The 18484-nt window shown below is 43.0% G+C and overlaps 1 protein-coding gene across 1 annotated transcript; it reads left to right on the forward strand.

Moving 5' to 3' along the window:
• Window positions 1-1934: 1934 nt before the first annotated feature.
• On the forward strand, window positions 1935-18107 carry LOC146179373 (uncharacterized). Its single transcript, XM_084580180.1, is given in 4 exon segments — window positions 1935-1944; window positions 5961-6037; window positions 13964-14150; window positions 18034-18107. Coding segments are annotated over 4 exon segments (348 nt in total).
• Window positions 18108-18484: the final 377 nt, after the last annotated feature.

An 18484-nucleotide genomic window follows, 5' to 3' on the forward strand; every position in this document is an offset into this window, starting at 1 on the left:
TTTTAGTAAGCGGAGTTCATAAATGCGTTCTGCAGGTCCTAACTGTAGAGAGGAAAGTATTACGTTTTAGTACGCGGAGTTCATAAATGCGTTCTGCAGGTCCTAACTGTAGAGAGGAAAGTATAGGGTCTTGAATATTTGGGGGCTGGGATTTAAAAAATTCCTATGCAAAATCTACTACCCCATTTCAGCTGAAATAACGTTCAAAAAGTAGCAAAATATCGTCTACGTTATCTGATAAGTGATTCAACATTGGTACTTGCCTAGATTTTCCGAAATCGAGGAAAAACTTCTCTCGGCGGCGTGCACAATTTTCGCAGAAGAGAGTCGAAAAGCTATTTTGACATGATACGTCATCTGTCGAGCAGTGAGACAAGCTCCATCCCGGCCGTCGGCGCGCTTGCCTCGCGGCCCGACAGATGACGCATCATGTCAAAATAGCTTTTCGACTCTCTACTGCGAAAATTGTGCACGCCGCCGAGAGCAGTTTTTTCTCGATTTCGGAAAATCTAGGCAAGTACCGATGTTGAATCACTTATCAGATAACGTAGACGATATATTGCTACTTTGTGAAAGTTATTTCAGCTCGAATGGGGCAGTAGATTTTGCATAGGAATTTTTTAAATCCCAGCCCCCAAATATTCAAGACCCTGTATTACGTTTTAGTACGCGGAGTTCATAAATGCGTTCTGCAGGTCCTAACTGTAGGAGAGGAAAGTATTACGTTTTAGTACGCGGAGTTCATAAATGCGTTCTGCAGGTCCTAACTGTAGGAGAGGAAAGTATTACGTTTTAGTACGCGGAGTTCATAAATGCGTTCTGCAGGTCCTAACTGTAGGAGAGGAAAGTATTACGTTTTAGTACGCGGAGTTCATAAATGCGTTCTGCAGGTCCTAACTGTAGGAGAGGAAAGTATTACGTTTTAGTACGCGGAGTTCATAAATGCGTTCTGCAGGTCCTAACTGTAGGAGTGGAAAAGTAGTACGTTTTAGTAAGCGGAGTTCATAAATGCGTTCTGTAGGTACTAACTGTAGGAGAGGAAAAGTAGTACGTTTTAGTAAGCGGAGTTCATAAATGCGTTCTGCAGGTCCTAACTGTAGGAGAGGAAAGTATTACGTTTTAGTAAGCGGAGTTCATAAATGCGTTCTGTAGGTACTAACTGTAGGAGAGGAAAGTATTACGTTTTAGTACGCGGCGTTCATAAATGCGTTCTGCAGGTCCTAACTGTAGGAGTGGAAAAGTAGTACGTTTTAGTAAGCGGAGTTCATAAATGCGTTCTGCAGGTCCTAACTGTAGGAGAGGAAAGTATTACGTTTTAGTACGCGGAGTTCATAAATGCGTTCTGCAGGTCCTAACTGTAGGAGAGGAAAGTATTACGTTTTAGTACGCGGAGTTCATAAATGCGTTCTGCAGGTCCTAACTGTAGGAGAGGAAAGTATTACGTTTTAGTACGCGGAGTTCATAAATGCGTTCTGCAGGTCCTAACTGTAGGAGTGGAAAAGTAGTACGTTTTAGTAAGCGGAGTTCATAAATGCGTTCTGTAGGTACTAACTGTAGGAGAGGAAAAGTAGTACGTTTTAGTAAGCGGAGTTCATAAATGCGTTCTGTAGGTACTAACTGTAGGAGAGGAAAAGTAGTACGTTTTAGTAAGCGGAGTTCATAAATGCGTTCTGTAGGTACTAACTGTAGGAGAGGAAAGTATTACGTTTTAGTAAGCGGAGTTCATAAATGCGTTCTGTAGGTACTAACTGTAGGAGAGGAAAAGTAGTACGTTTTAGTAAGCGGAGTTCATAAATGCGTTCTGTAGGTACTAACTGTAGGAGAGGAAAAGTAGCACGTTTTAGCAAGCGGAGTTCATAAATGCGTTCTGCAGATACAATTTCAAAAAACCTTAAGACATTATTTGTAATGTCCAGGGGTTTCATATTTCCAACATGGCGGATTGTTCGTTTGTGTATCATGAGCAGTCTGTATAAATTTCCTTTTGGTATTGTGCTCCAAACTAATGTGCAATAAAATAAATGAGAAACAAACAAAGCTCGATAGATTTGGATTTGTGTTTTCCGAGGAAGTATGCTACGATAGCGTGATAAAGCTTCAGTAATCGAAGACAGTTTCTTGCTAGGGCAACTAATATAATTGTCCCAGCTCTAGCTTAAGTTCGACAAAAAATATACAGCATGGATTTTATAATCGCGCTTCCATTTCTTGGTGATCAAGCTGAAATGAGACGTTAGATGACACTTTCTGATTCCTAGTACAAAAAAAAATTATTGATTTTGCTTTAGGCCACAATAAAAGCTCCCTGACTACTGAGCCACCGTGGCTGTGCATGTTTATTTAGAGTGGGACCTTTAGTCACTACGCAAGGGACGCGAAAAATTGCACATCCCATCCCTGCTGCTTGCTTTCTATGCAAAATCTTGTTTTAAGTTGTATTAAAGAGAATTCGGGGCTCTTTTTCATCTCGGGAATTCTACCTGCGCTCTTTGATGATTCTTGCTAACTGCTTCATATTGTCCAGCGTAGGCGCTTTCCCTAATAAAATCGGGTGAAACATCTCAGTGCGTTCCTTCTTTCTTTAAATCGCCGCAGAGAGTGGAGGCGTCAGCCACCTTTCCAAGTGCTACGCAGAGTGATCTGCGAATAAAAAAAATCCCACGCATACTTCGAGCTTATACTTCGGTGATGTGCTATCTGAACCACATATAGCTAGCTGATCAAACAAAATATTTCGACGTATTGTCCAATAACGTAATAAAGAGTACATATGGTGTCTTCGCAGATTATAGTATATTTATTGTACACAGCAGTGTGATGAAAACCTCCGAAAGGCAAGCAATGCGAGCATATGTTTATTTATTATTTTTGTTTCTACGAACACGATTTGCAGTTATACTGCTTGCGACTAAAACCATGCCTTCACAAGTTCCCCCAATATCCCCTCCCTGAAACAAACACAAAAACAACAAGGAAAGCTTCCCAGAAGCCTCCTGTCTTTTTAATGCGCTTTGATTCCTACGATTAGACTGATAGTATTCCTTATTTTAGTCCATGCAGTAGGATTTACTCTAACATTCACACATGTTTTTATACAGTGGTCAATGCTGAGGCAGCACAAACGCTTTCTTTCAAATTACGGCCCTTTCCAATCCGCTTTGTGGCATAAAGCTCTTGGTTACGCTAATTGTTCGCAACATTGCGATATGGTTTGCAGGCTATCAAGTCGGAGAATATCATCATCACACACGGTATAGCACGAAAGCTACATATTTCAGACGAGAACACTAGTAAAAAGCGCCTATTTTTATTTCTTCTCTAATATATCCGCACAACGCGAATTTTCCCCCCGAAAATACAGCAGATATGACACAACAGAACTGTCACAATATATTTTTAGAGGTGCTTTGTGAAATGGGCTCGTATTATCACTATTATTTCTGCAGGGCTCGCAGTTCACAGTACAGACAGGATCGGCTTTAATAGGATACTACGCGAGTCCGAAATAACCGAGTAAAATTAGGCGTTATGAAGGAATGAAAACACATTTTGTCGCATTTCGTGCCCCACTCTCGTATTTCTTACTCGTCTCATAAATGTCAGCTGTTTCTTTGGATTGCCTACCTATCAGTTTAGTAGTTCGTATATATGTGTCCTCTGCTTCTTTGAATACATTAACTCTCCGTTGGCTGGCTTGTTTCGTATCTTTTTGTCCAGAGCGAACCACTCAATATGAAGCTAAGGCAGGTTTTCAGCTTATATGTTCTGTAGGATACAATTAATGGAAACCTGGCTTTTAGTTGACTCCATGAGCATATATTGCATTCTCAGCACTGTAGTTATTTCGTTTAAGTAGATTGGATTTCCTTATTTTCTGCGATGTGGTTATACTTCTAAAAGCGGGCACATATATTCACGCTGCAGTTTGTGAACCATATTCCAGAGGCATTATTTATGACTATCTTTTCCCGAGTATTTATTTGTTTTCTAAACGCAAAAAAAAAAAAAAAACACGAAGCTTTGCATGTTGTGCGGTCAGAACAGATTTGTTTTTTGTTTTCCTTTTTCCTGTTAGACGAATGTGTGTACATATTTACACACCTCAAGTTAAATATGAATAACTTCAAATGTGTTTCACTGATTTCTCTTTATCAGCCGTGAAAATAAGGCCCAAGAATGCTCTATTCAGTTCGTCATCTCCGCTTTTACGTGCAAAGCTTCCGGGCGTGTAAAAATATTATTGTCTCTTGAACTTTTGGTGCAAACTGCTTGCTCCAACTTCCGAGTCTCCGACCTTCACATCCATCCTTTTCTACCTTCCAGATATCTTTTATATATATATATATATATATATATATTCAATTTTTCAAAGCGTGTGACACCCACATTTCAAAAACTCGTATGGAATTTGATGGAGCAATGCCGTCGAGGAGAAATCACATTTTCTACGAATCACAAGCTTTCAAAGGGGTTCAATCGCGCTGAAGTTTTTACAAAAATCAGACTAGTGTCGTTTTGCTGTTGGTTTTGGGTTCGCATTGAGACATTTGCCAGAAGCGATCCGGTGATTTTCAGTTCATGTAGAAAGTGCTGCCTTACGCAGCCGGAACTTCCGGATCTAGTGTCACAACTCGTGCGAGCACATGTTAAGATGACAGCTTCTTTAGACGCGATGAAGCACAGCTCTGAAAAGCGCACTGAAGAATGATTAATGCAGGTGATCTATGTCCGGAGTCTCTCATTTTACACGACGAGTAACGAGCGCTCCAAAACGAAATTCAAAGAATTCATCCTTGTTCAAACGTCACAGTCGGTATATTCTGAAGGACCATTGCTCGATACAAATTACACAGAACCAAATCTGCGGCAGAAGACACAGTGTAGGGCAGTAATAAATTGTGAACATAAAGAAAAAATTCGTAATAAAATTATCACATTTAAATTAATTTATTTCGTCCTGTTTACAAGCAAACTGAGGAGCAATAATAAAAGATGGTTGTTCGCAGGTTCAGTGGTCCCAGGCCCACTTTGCACATTGGCGGGGGGATGACAACGAACACTTTAGAAAAGAAAACAAACAAAATGGTTATACTGTAAGAGATTTATTTAAACCACGAGTTTCATTGGGGAGATGAGCTGCGATTGTGTTAAGGTATGGATTTCAGTGCCGGATCCTTCGTACGAATTTAGTAGCCGTGGCAAGGTTTTTGCGATCATTAAATGACTGTAATATATATCTCAAAACAGGGATGAACCGTTTTTCGTGGCTGAGCTTATCATATTTTGGTGTATTCCTATTATGTTCGCGATATTTGTAATTATGTTGTTTGTATATTTTGGAGAGGAGTTGTAGGTATGTACTAGAGCTCGTAAGACATGATTGCTTTTCAGTGTGTTGTACTTGGTATATTGACATTCGGCGTCTTAGCTCTAGGGCACTTTCTTTTAATGACAAGTCTTATATTTGTGCGTCACAAGCATTATCGACAAATTAGAAGCCTTTGTTTTGTCGAAAACGAGATGGAAACCGGTTTTATATGAAGCAAATGACACATTATGCATATATTGTGCATTATTATGAATCCTTAACTGATCCGATTCCAAGTCTCTGAATCATTCCACTAAGCAAGGTGTGAATATTACTGAGCAGATCGTGTCTCCTTGCTAACAGCTTTCCTTACAAGAACTTTCTTCATGCAGAACTGTGTTTGGGATGCAGCTACTATAGATATTGCCGCAAACTCTTCAAATCTTGATTTGTTCTCTTTCAACAGCCGCCGGCATGCGGCCTTATCACTTTGATTCCAGCGCGTGGATCGTTTCTGTATTCTTTGCTTGTTCGTACTCATTGGCGCGAGACGACACTTTATCATTTCCTTTGTCGCGCGAGATGCACTGAGATGTATCTCCGAGAATCCAGTCATTCGCATGTGTTTCGACAATATTCCTGGTTTTGCTAGTCACCATTTGGTGTCTTATCTCGATCTTTCTTCACCATCTTTAAATCTAGCACTGACGCGTGCAACGGACATTCTCAGTTCGACGACTAGAGAGCACGTTTGTTGCTGTCGACACCGTCGAGTTGTTCAGATATTTTAAGGGCCCAATCAAAAGTTTATTTCAGTGCGATTACGCCTGTCTTCTCTTTCGGTGCCTACGGCCTTATCACCACCACGTGACAATACCTTCCAGTACTCGTAATCAGCGAATGCTGTGTATATGGGCTGGTTGTATTCCGGGCATTTTTCTGTCTCATGCATCCGAGACTCTTCAAGGACTCTTTCCGACAACCTGTCTGGTCGTTTTGCTGATTGAAGACTAAGGCTTCCCTCATTCTATTAGCGGTCACCTTAGCAAATACCTTGACGTAACGGATAGTAAGCTGATTTGTTTTTAATTTCTCAAGTAATTTGCATCCCTTTTTTTATGAATTAAGATAATGTTTGCGTCCTTTCGTGATTCCGGTCCTGTCGATGTTACCAGGCATTGCATATACAGTGTGGCCAGTTTTTCTAGCAGTATACTTTTTTCCATTTCTATTTCTTGTTGTACAGCATGCTTATTGAAATGGTTCCGCTGCATTGGCGAAAGGCGCAGCTTTAATGAAAGCGAAGTTCGACGGAGCCATCGGCAGTACAATTCTCTCAACCCCATAGACACCTGTCATAAAGAATAATGGCATCTCAATGCAAAAACTAAACAAAATTAGTTGTGGTTTAGCTCTGGTTAACCGTAGTTGAATAGCGAAAGCAACGGCGGAAGTTCTTTTGCCTGCTACATTATTTGCCCATCAGGCCTTTCAGTGTAAGGAGCTATATTATTGGTGACACTTAAGCTCATCATTTAAGGTTATACTAGGTTATAAGGTTATAACGAGAATGCAAACGATTCCGGCAGGCTGATTCTGATCTCACCCTCCCATATGAAAGGAGCGACCCGAGTTGGCAGCTCCTGTCCGTGGCATAGGGGTAACGTGAATTCAAACGTCGTGGCAGGCTGATATGAGGTACCACGGACACGGATATGTAAACGGACACGGCACACGGCAACAAGCGGTTAGACCTGGCGTAGCATTGCTTTCGAAATAAAATGATCTCTAGCAGCCAAAATTTTGCACCTCCCACCAACGGACGGATTTCCTGGTAGCAGGTGCGTTGTCATATTTTTTTTCTTTTGTATGCAAGAATTAAGTTAAAAAGGGCAGGGTGTGCTTTGGGTCCAATGGCGCGTTTAAACGAACGGCAGAGCATATTGCTGACTGTGTGGAGTCGTGCTCTGAGGGCACATAATAACCTCGCTTCGTATAGAGCATGCACAGCGCTCTTCTAACTAGATCTAGAACCGTGATTGACACCTACCGTCGCAACCTAGCTCCAATGCCTTTCACATCATGTTCATATCTCTCGTGTGAACATAATGAGCTTACTGCACACCAGCTTGCCTGCAAGTATCTATAATAAACCAACTTCGGTGAAGTATCATTCAGCTTGAGCCCGAGAAAGAGATGACATTGACGACGCTCGAGTTATATCAGTGCGTCTCTAAATACGTTCGCACGAGCTGTGCGCAGTCGTCAGTCCGAAGATGCGAAGAGTGCGAATTGAATTGACAAACATATGCAGCATGAATGCAGGCAATCATCTTGCGATATTACGAAAATCACTCGCGCAGATCAGCGTTCATGTCTTGACTACTACGGACAACATGTGAAAATAGCTTCGAAAACAAACCTCTCTATCGGTAACCTCTTTCAGATTTCTGAGCGCAATGACTGCCTTCTTTTTCCAATTCACATTTGTAGAAGGGTTCTGTTTCGTGAGAAACGTTCTGTCGCCGACTCAAAATTATTACTTTCATTCGCCGTAGGCTGAGGACGATGGCCAAGAACATCATTTTATTTTCTTCATCATTAGTCTGTGTTGCAGCTCTTGATTGCGGTAGCATGTTGTAGATCAAGCTGAGACAGCAAGAAGTCTATTCAACTAAGGTATGTGCATTTCTTGGCTTTACAATTAGAAGAAATAAAGAAACATTTTGATAAGGCCATATCCCTCTCAAACTTTACTTGCATTGCATGGGTCACAAACATTGAACACGTAAATGGAAGTTAAAGGAATACAAAGTAAGGATTGAGGGAGATGTCAAAAGCTAGGCATCTTGCATAAAACATCTTTGAAATATCGCATTTGAGGAACGTTTTCTGGAAAAGCATTTCTCCCATGAAACCGAGCAACCTGCATTAAGGTCCTTGTGATGATGAGGTTATTAGGAACCTCCTGACACAAAATCTTAGTGGTTTAGCACGACTCGCAATGCCCCTCTATCTGATAAGATATGGGTGCAGCTGGCAGGTTGCAGCGCTAACTAAAGATGAGTGAACGAAGCATTGGTCTTGTCAGCGACCTAGTGCGGAATCATGAATCTGCGAATTCCGGCCTAAAGCTTCTAGAAAAAGCACACTTTAGCGCGGTAGCACAAAGTACCTCGCTAACGAAAAACTTAGGGGGACACGTAAGCTCCGCCGTTAAGCGTCCACAATAAGGTAGCACCTTACACTGATAGGGCATGATAGGGGAATAATGTAGCAGGCAAAATAAGCTTCCGCCGTTGCTATCGCAATTCAACTAGTGTTAACCAGAGTTAAACCACAACTAATTTTTTTAAATTATCTCCCTTAATTATGTCATTAATTTCACTCTTGCAAATTTTGTTAATCATTTTGACAGTTTGAACCCAATTTTTCCAATTTTTTTTTCATTTCTTTCTATTTTATTTCATCAAATAATCAATTAATGACAACAATTTCCTCAACTCGTCATCGCGCTTATCAGACACCAATCAATCATCAATCACTGAAACCAAAATTACCATGGTAAGACTTTTTCTACGCAGCCCCCAATTATTTCCGAAACGCAGTGCCGACTACTGCTACTACGACAGCTTCTCGATTGAATGAGACATATAACCTTCTTGCCTGGGGTTAAAGACATGAAGCACGAATACACTGAGATAAAACTCCTGACGGCTACGAGCCAGTTTCGAATGCGAGGAGGCGTGAACCGATTCGTTTCGCTAGCAGCTGCTTTATAAGCCCACACCACCGGTTAGCAATTTCTTTTCCTAGTTACACGAAAGTACGACAACAAGGACTAACTTCTGATCCTAGTTAACAAGGCCGCATCTCGCGGGCTCGTCATACGTAATCATACCGGCAACCTGCTATTGTAAATCCCGCATGCTAAGCTGCCGCTCTTTGGCGCTGTGGTTTGCATGTCATCGTTGTTGTTGTTGTTTTGTTTTGTTTTGTTTTTTTGTTTCAAGTTCCTTGCATGTGCAGTGGATCCTAAAACTGAAAACGAAGAGAACAACGAAGGAGCTTCTACACCGATTTCGCATTTGAACTAAAAACTGCTGTCGCAAAACAAACTTTTCGTCCTTGGAATTAACTACATAGTGGCAAAAGGTGTTCATAATTACGGAAGAGCCACCTGCGACCTGGCGAGATTGATTGGGTTTGGTTTATAGGGTTGAACGGCCCAAAGCGATTCATGCCATGTGAGACGTCTAAGTTGAGGGTACCGGAAATGTCGATCATATGCGATTCTTTAATGCGCGCTGAAATCGTACGGCACACAGGCGGCATGCTTTTCGCCCCCATCGAAAAGCGGCCACTGTGACCGCGGGATTCGATCCGGAATCCACGGAAACAGCAGTTGAGTGCCCTAACCACAGCACCACCGCAGCGGGTTCCTGTCAAGGTTGACAGGCTCGAAAATAACGAGAGGTAAATCTCCCCCCCCCCCCCTTTCCTCTTCTAAGGCAGAAGAGGAGGAAATGAAATACGTGTATATAACGAAAACACTCAATAAAACGAAAAACAGTTATAACGAATGTTTTTAATGGGTTACTCATTGCAACTTGAGCGGAGTATTAAGGCAGTATACTTTCCCACTTAACATAGTCCCACAATACTAATCGCCCAAAATTTAACTTTCCATTTAACGCCAACCGCACAGTCATCGTGATTAACGAAAGTACACTAAATGAAGCAAAGTTATTGTCCTAACGCACGTGCGAGCATTCAGTTTAGAAAAGCAAATCTCAGTTTTTTTGAAACACTCGCTGTTCATTTTCCTTTTCGTTGGACACCAGTCCTAAAGATCAATTTCTTCTGAGTTTCATCTAATGGTTCAGAGATCATATCTCAGGTAGTTGTCATTCATGATGCTCTTGTCAAGCAATCGATGCTATCTTGCTTGTTCTGCCTGTGAACGCGCCGAAATACTGGGTCAGTTAGTTTGGTCAATCTTTGGGGAGGTTTGGCGTCCTAAAACGACTCAAGCTATGAGGGACTCCGTAGTGAAAGGCTCCGGAAATTTCGACCACCTAGGGTTCGTTCACATGCATTGCAATTGCACAGCATACAGACGGTTTTCTTCTAGCCCCCATCGAAAGCGGCCGCCGCGGCCAAAATACGGTCCCACATCCTTGGGCACAGAAGTCGAGCGCCTTAATGACTGGCAAAATACTGGAATCTCTTAGATAATTAGAGAGAGACAGAGAGAGATTTTTAATGAGAGCAGCCGACATTATCTTTCTTTTAACTACCCCTTAAGCCGAAAAACGGGGTTGATTCTTACACGAAAAAAAAAACACTCTTTCTCACACTCCAATGCATTTACCAGATTTAAAACTGGCAGATTTATGCAGATTTAAAACTGATTCGTAGCACGTTATTAATTAAAAGGTCCCAAAGTAAGTAAAACAACAGAGGGAGATCTTGGTAGCGAGTTGTATTGGCATACGAGACGCAACAAACTAGTACCAAGCAAAAGACTTGGGAAAAGGTACACAGTACAAACACTAGTAGTGCTGTTTTGCCCTCTGTATACGTTTCTTGCGGGGAAAATAATGCATTCCACTTAGAAAAACTAACTAGCTTGGTTTTCTGCTTTGACAAATATACTATAAGTTATCAATGCCCTGCCCGAATAGTGCATCAGACTAAGAATATGGCATGAGCAGTACATACATGAAAACTCGTACCATACGAATAAAATGAAGCACATAATTTGGCAACACGTTATTAAAAACCTACCAAGTGGAAACTCAGCGCGCTCAACCAAATTTACAGCACATCAACTCCAAAGTTATCAGCCGCAAACCGTGGAGCGTTGTCTGCAGCTGTCCAGAAAAGACAACACCGCAGGAAAACGAACGACAAAACAAACTTAAAAATAAATCGTGACGCATCGGCACGCTGTATTCCGTTCAGCGTGTGGTGCCGCTCGTTGTGGGTCGTTCCATCCCCACCTTGTCGGCGGAGCTTTGATGAAGGGTTAAAAGGAAAAACGACAGTGACACTAAAGGTTTCGTAGCCCGTCAAAGAACCTTGGAAAATCTGAAGCCTCGTCGCTGCCACAGCGTCCCTCTCTCGTAGAGCTGAGCGTGATACTTATGAAGAGCGTCGCGAAAGCGCCGTACCAAACGCTCGCTACATTCTTTTCACTCTCAAGTACCTGGACGTGCACCTGCGCTAGCTCACGGCATAAATTTATACCTCCGGACGCATCTGTCGCCTTCCGATGCCAGCTTCGTTGTCTGTATGTGCGTGTTTGTTAGTTTGACAATAGGAATAATGAATGAATCACGCAAAAAGGCTCGTAAACGGTCCGTCAGCTGTAGCCCCTTCCAGGACATTCACTAGGACAGCGTACCGATTGTTAGCCCCCCCCCCCCCCCCCTTCCCCCATCTCTACCTTCAGATTCTCTTCGACAACGCGACCCAGATGCTCAGTAAGGTACATCATGGCGCAAAGGTTAGAAACGACATGACTAGTTCGGCCAGCCGAAATACAGCGAGTAGCATCGGGCACAGGAAGATCAGATCGGTTCAGTGATGAACGCCGCGGGAATAGCAGCAGTTATTTGCATTTTGCTGCTGTCAGAGTTTGCCAGGGCACTATGCGAAGATAAGCATGGACCCATTGAGCAATTACCAGTCGACCCCGTATACAAAGAGCCCGTCACTTTTCGGCCGGTAAGTGTGCGATCCCTTTCTTTTTATTAAGGCTTTAGTTGTTGTTTTTACCGGTGCTATTTGTGAACGTCGGAATTGGCTCCTAGGCTGACTTGCTGTCATGCTGCATACATGACTTCTGATGGGAAATATCCGTTCAGTACATGGTACGCCAATTTCTTTTGCCCTTCTATACTATCTCGGAGTTTTCTTCTTGACGGTTATCTCCAGTCGAGCGAATATTCTTAGTGATCTGATTACTTAGTTACGTCGTTAGCGAACTAGGCTGCGAACGACGACAATTCAAGATAGCCATAACTATTGGGGACGGAGGTCAATGCGCACACCGCGCAAACAAATCGCGCATAATACCGACATGATCCCAAGGAGGTTCTACCGCTGACACAGGCTGTGGGAAATAACATGCTGAGGTTCATATAAGGCCTCATCATCAACAAATCCACGCACCACATATACCAAATCTCGCCCGAAGACAAGACGCCGTGACGCTCTCCGCTGCACTATAGTTAGGAAGGCAAGGAGGGTTCCCTGGATGTCTGCACAGGGAGTATCACTTCTGGCATTTGCAAGACTACGAACAGGTTCCTTGTGACTCATCGAAAAGGAATTATTATCAGGCAAAGCCGAATCTAGACCGTGAGGGTGCTACTGCGAAGTTCCAAGTATAAAAGACAGCAAGGCCGCATATGCCCAAAGTTAGGTATAGGTAGCCTATGGATGCACCATGGATGCAGTTATACAGCTTCGAAAGACAGCCATAGCAGACACTTCTGATGGAGATCCAAGTGTTAGGCACAAACGATGCTTCTAAATATTCTACCCGGCCAACTTGCAGTAGTGTAGAATGTGAACTTTAGAAATGTGAACTTTATAAAACCTCGCCTAAGGACCGGGTATGTAATGTAGTTAATTCACTGGCAAATCTCTAACCTCTTGAACTGTTATCCTGACATATTTTATCTACTTGAACAATAATCCTCCTTGTTATCATTAAAAAAAAATTAATATGTACTTTTTGAAACATACGTGACTATTTGTTTCCTATTTCCGTTGTGCAATACCAATTACTGTTGACACTGTTACCTTGATGTATGTTAGAAATTGTATTTTATGTGTTTTGCTCCTGGTTTGTGTTTGCATTACATTCTGACATATGACTGACTGTTCTGTGCTGCGCTGTGCCTGCTGCGTTGAGTTGCACATGTCAACTGTGGTGCCGAAGGCCCAGTCAGGTGACTTGTACGTCACCTTTAGCCTCGGTCCCACGGCAAAAACTGCATTTTGCTACAAACTGCAATAAATCAAAAAAAAAATAAAAAACACGAAATCCCATGGTGGCAGAAACCATCGAAACGACACTCAGCAAAGAGGCGGAGGAGGATGCCCAGCTCTATAGAGCTGGGCATCCTGAACACAGCACATTGTAAATAACAGGAGAAAACGCGAACCATTCCCGCTGGCTCCCATGTACCATGTCGAGTCTCAACAGGCCTAATTGCACCACGTAAACACAGGTTGCTGCAACGAGTGAACGACAACATCCCAAAATGCTGATCGTTTCCACTTATTAAGTAGGACTTTCTACGAGAAAAACACATGATCTTTATTTTAATTATTTATTTCTTTTTTTTTCAATTTGCATGTTCTGTCCCGCTTCGCGCATTAAGGTAACAAAAATGTAAGATGGAGGGCTGAGAGATCGCAGGCAAAAGCGTAAAAACGTGTTTAGCTTGCGTAGTCACCAGAGATGCTATATCTGCGTCACCAGGTAGCTCTTTATATTCCAAACCTAATTGCCTTCCTGGAGATCGCCATTCACTTGCAGATGGACTTGCGTTAGTAATGCTGGGTAGCATCTTAGAGGGTAAGCTCCACTTGCGAGTTTTATCCAACTTTATGGCCCGTCTCTCTTAAATTTAACAGGGATCCGTGGCGGCCGGAGGCTACTGTCGAAGCTCAGTACAATGTCGGCCGGGCTGGTGTTGTCTGAGGCACTTCAAGAACGGTAGCTACACCTGCCAAAAGAAGCTTTGGGTCGGACGCAAATGTTCCCGCAATTCCGAAATCAAAGGAGGAGTCTACCACAAGCACTGTCCCTGCGCTAGTCACTGTAAGTATGACATTCGAACAATCAGAAGGGGAAAAGAAAAAGAAAACGAACAGTGCATCTTTCTCGACACTGCCCCAATTAACCCAAGCTTCCCGCCTTGGTAAATTAATGCACGTTTCCTTTTCGCCAAGCGCTTTCTGTGATACTAGCATTACATGGCGAGAAGTCAAGAAGCCGTTCGTGAAACCATCAGCGAGGCCGTCTGGTGGTCGGTGTTAAAAATCATAGGCCGAGGCAAAGCAGTCTGTTTTTACACACTATTCTACAACGTTCTCCGGTTTGATGTGTAGGGTTGCAGGAATGTTTTCTGCGCTAACTATTGCACGGTTTCGGCGCTTAACGGTGACCAAACGGGGGCTTGTAACGATCCAAATTTTCCGATAAGTTATTAAACATCTCAGCTTGCTTGTATTTTTTGTAATCGTCGAAAAACTGTGTGCAGTCAGCTGCAAAAGAAGTTTGCATACAGCGAGGTGAGGGATCATCGTTTCAAAGTTGCTTTTTCGGTCGCCTCGACCATTTGTGGTTTCTTCCGTATAGGCACTTCGATCTCATGCAGCTCAAAGCGTGCCCAATATCATAAAGGGGGTGTCTTTCTAGCTTCAAATCCAGGTTTTTGATATCTTGTTTAACGAACTGATACTTTTGGAATACTGAGAGATCATCGCCCAACCATGCCTTTCAAACAAATAGACACAGCATATTGAGAGTTGTAATCTCAGAAAAGACAGCTTTCAACTTACACTGCTCCCGAGTATGGTGCAGTATGCACCGGACGCGTCTCCTTATCTCAACAGACCATGGAGCAATCATTGAAGCATACAGACCTCTCAAAGTAATCAAACGCAATGACTAACGTGTTTGCAAAAACGTGAACTTCGTTAAGCCGAGCCCTAGAGTAACAGTGAAATTTATCTCCCCTTTCTTGTCCGACATATGCTATAGGTCGCATTCACGCGCCAAATAAGCGTACACGTATAAGGTAGCATGAGGATCATAAAGTGTGTATGACACTGCTCGGTCTGCATTTCTACATACTCAACCTAACTTTATCAATAGTATATTTCTGCTGTTTTTCACAAGTTTCAACTGATGACGCCAAAGTATAGACTGCTATTTGGGTGCTGTACCGGTGATTAAGATAAATATTTCGCCACTTTACGCCGACAATTTCAGAGGTCACATCATATAAGTAATGGCACACACAAGCATATAAATTATTGAGAAGAAAAAAATGGCTCATGAGCTGTTTTCCTCTCGTTATCAGGGGACAGCTTGGTTCCCTGGTGACTTCCTTCCATTCCAAGGAATATTAATGCATTCACAATGCATTCCTTTTAAAGTTGCTTTAACTAGTGCTGCTTCCGACGATTACCCATAGCAACAACCTCACATCTAGCGACTAGAAATGCTGTGAAGCTAGTCGTGCTTTGGCGCTCATTTTATTCAACGTCATCCGCTGGAATGCGATGATCCGCCTGCAATTCGGTGGCTTGTTGAAGCAGACATCGCCCTACTTCTTGAAGTTGCCTTTCTGATGGCCTCCACGCCCAATGCCCTGAGCTGACCAACGGCCGGCCGCGCAGACGTTCTCTACAGCATATGCTCCATTAGAGACTGCCGTGCCTTCGGCCCATGTGTCCGACTAGAGTACGGCACTCGCAGGCACGCTACAGCCGACAGTGCATCGCGTACGCTAGTGGAGACACCATAATAAGCGCTGTGCCGCACTATAGCAATGAAAGCACATCACACTAGACAGTCTTATTGCGCCGTCGCAGGTTGTAGCACCTAAATTACTCGGTAGTGTGGATAATGAGCCTAGGAGTCGAGACCGAATCGCGTTTCAGTCGATTTATTTCAGGTGTGCGCAATTCGGGTAGGTTGCTCTCAGCGCCGCATTGTAATGTTTGCTTGTTTTATTTTGACAGAGATTGAACAAATTACAATCAACCTACAGAATATTTACAAAGTTATCCAATGGTTGACGAAGCAATAGACGTTTAGTGAATGCCTGTCGAGGGGTTGTCTCTGAATTGGCTGTACTTCTTGGTGAACAATCTACGGGTCGCCCGATTAACAAAACCCATGACATAGAAAGAATCGCTTCCTCTATACACAAAAACTGCATCAGCAATGCAAATTTAGCCCCGTGTTGTGCAGATTATATGCAGCAACAAAAGCAGAAACAGACGCGGTTGAGGTGTGCACAGAAAACAAGTGAGACAGTTACCGCGCGTTTTCCTTCCTATAGATCAATCAGTCAGGGCATAAGCATGTATAACGCAGAAACAGTGCGTATATAAAGACAGAGCATCTATACAACAACAGAAATAGACAGCAGGCGTCGCAGTACAAGTTAGGCAGCCGTCTTGCGCTAGCGGAATCATCCTCCAGTAGTTTTGTATTTTTCTATCTACAGTGATTTCAGAACAAAAACAGGGTAATGGAGCATGACTCAACAATGCACATAAGCAGCGAAAGCAGGTGTTCTAAATGAAACAGTGGTAAAAGTATTCCATGGGGGAGAAAGGGCCGAAAGGTGGAATTCTTGAAAGCAGAAAAAATGAACAAGGACTGTAGAGGACACCTCAATGCGATAACCAACGTTTTTGCAAGAAAACTTGTCTCCGTATTGCCTAAACGTTGGCGAGCGCAGTGATGTCAGGCAGCCACTCTTGTGCATCAGTTCAGTTCAGTTCAGTTGTGTCCGACTCTTCGTGACTCTATGGACCATGTCACGCCACGCTTTCCGGTCTCTCACTATCTTCCTAACATCACATAACTTCATCTGCAGTGCTTCGAGGAAGCCATCTAACCATCGCGTTCGCTGCCTGCTCCTTCTCCGACGACCCTCAACCTTTCCCAACATCAAATCTTTCTCCAGCGACTCCTCTCTTCTCATCAGATGACCAAAGTAGCTGAGCTTTAACTTTATAATTTGACCCTCCAATGAGCAGTCAGGGTTTATGGTCGACAATATCGACTGATCTGATCTTCTGGCAGTCCAAGGAACTCTCAAGAGTCTTCGCCAGCACCACAATTCAAACGCGAAAATTCTTCGGCGGTCAGCCTTTTTCACAGTCCAACTCTCGCATCCATACATCACACACTTGTGCATGGCCAAATTCAATTTTGGACGCCGCAGTGTGGTTGTCATGGGCTGCCAATCACAGCTGTATGTTGGCAGCGGCTTTGAATAGAGGGTCTTGGCTTTCATATTCTTTTGCCAAGAGTGTCGTAACTGTTTTTTTAGCTTTCGTTCCCACTTTCTTGTCGTCTTGTTTCTTTCATTTTTAAATCTTCTTTGAAGTCAACTGCGGCGTCTTAAAGCCGTTTCTGTATACCAGTTTCCTCTCTCCGTGGCAATGCGGAAGATTTCGGGTCTCCGCCTTTCGGGCTTGTCCGCAGGCTTTTCTTAACACTAAAAACATACGCGATTGCCGGCAACCCTTATTGTAAGAGCTAGCGCTAGCATTGAAGATAGTACTTTTCAATTTATGAATGCTCCATTCTATCGTAAAGCAATCACTCTCACTGAAAAATGATGTCCTTAGCTGTAAAAGGACCGCGTGTCTAAATTACGGTCTGATTTAGAAAGTAAAATCCCTGAGACGACCCCACACGGCGCAGACATTGATACGGCCGAAACTCGCATTTTCCATTAAAGGCCTCGTGGGTTTCATGGGCTGATGAAAAAAAAAAAAAAAAAACTTTAAAATTCCATTTTATTCCAGGTATAATTCACAATTGATACCACACAAATGCCGAAATATCCAGAAAAGCCATAAAATCAATTTTACTGAGATCGATAATAGGGTGGATTTGTCTTTAGTGTCCCATTAAAAGGTTTCTGCCCATTTGTTTTTCTTTTCTTTTTCAGTGCAGTGCCGTGGAAACCGGGTTCTGAAGTTGTGCGTGCCGAAGGGCTGGTGGCCTCACACTTATGTGAAATAAATGGTCTCTACAAAAAAATGTTGTGTTTATAGAATCCCACAATTAATTTCAGTTTCGAGCACATCGGTCGCCGCCTTGGACAGGACCGCTGGTAGTATCGCCTACTGCAACATACGACAACACACACGCGCACCTTTGTAAAATGACACACAGGTATATCTTTGTAGACATGCGGGTTACTTTTTCTAACTGGAATTGTGGTGCTACTTCAGATTTTTCTTCTGCTAACTAAGGCGAAAGCCTTTCTTCGCTCACGGGTGGCGTGGACAGACCGTTTCGGCAAAAGTGCCCACACGAACAGCCAATCAGCCGTTTGTATACAATAATATCACATTTGTTTTCCGAGCTAATTACAGTATGACCAGCCCGATGGTTAC

This window comes from Amblyomma maculatum, chromosome 9 (assembly GCF_055883805.1).
Source record: "Amblyomma maculatum isolate TAMU_Amacu chromosome 9, ASM5588380v1, whole genome shotgun sequence".
Taxonomy (NCBI): Eukaryota; Metazoa; Arthropoda; class Arachnida; order Ixodida; family Ixodidae; genus Amblyomma; species Amblyomma maculatum.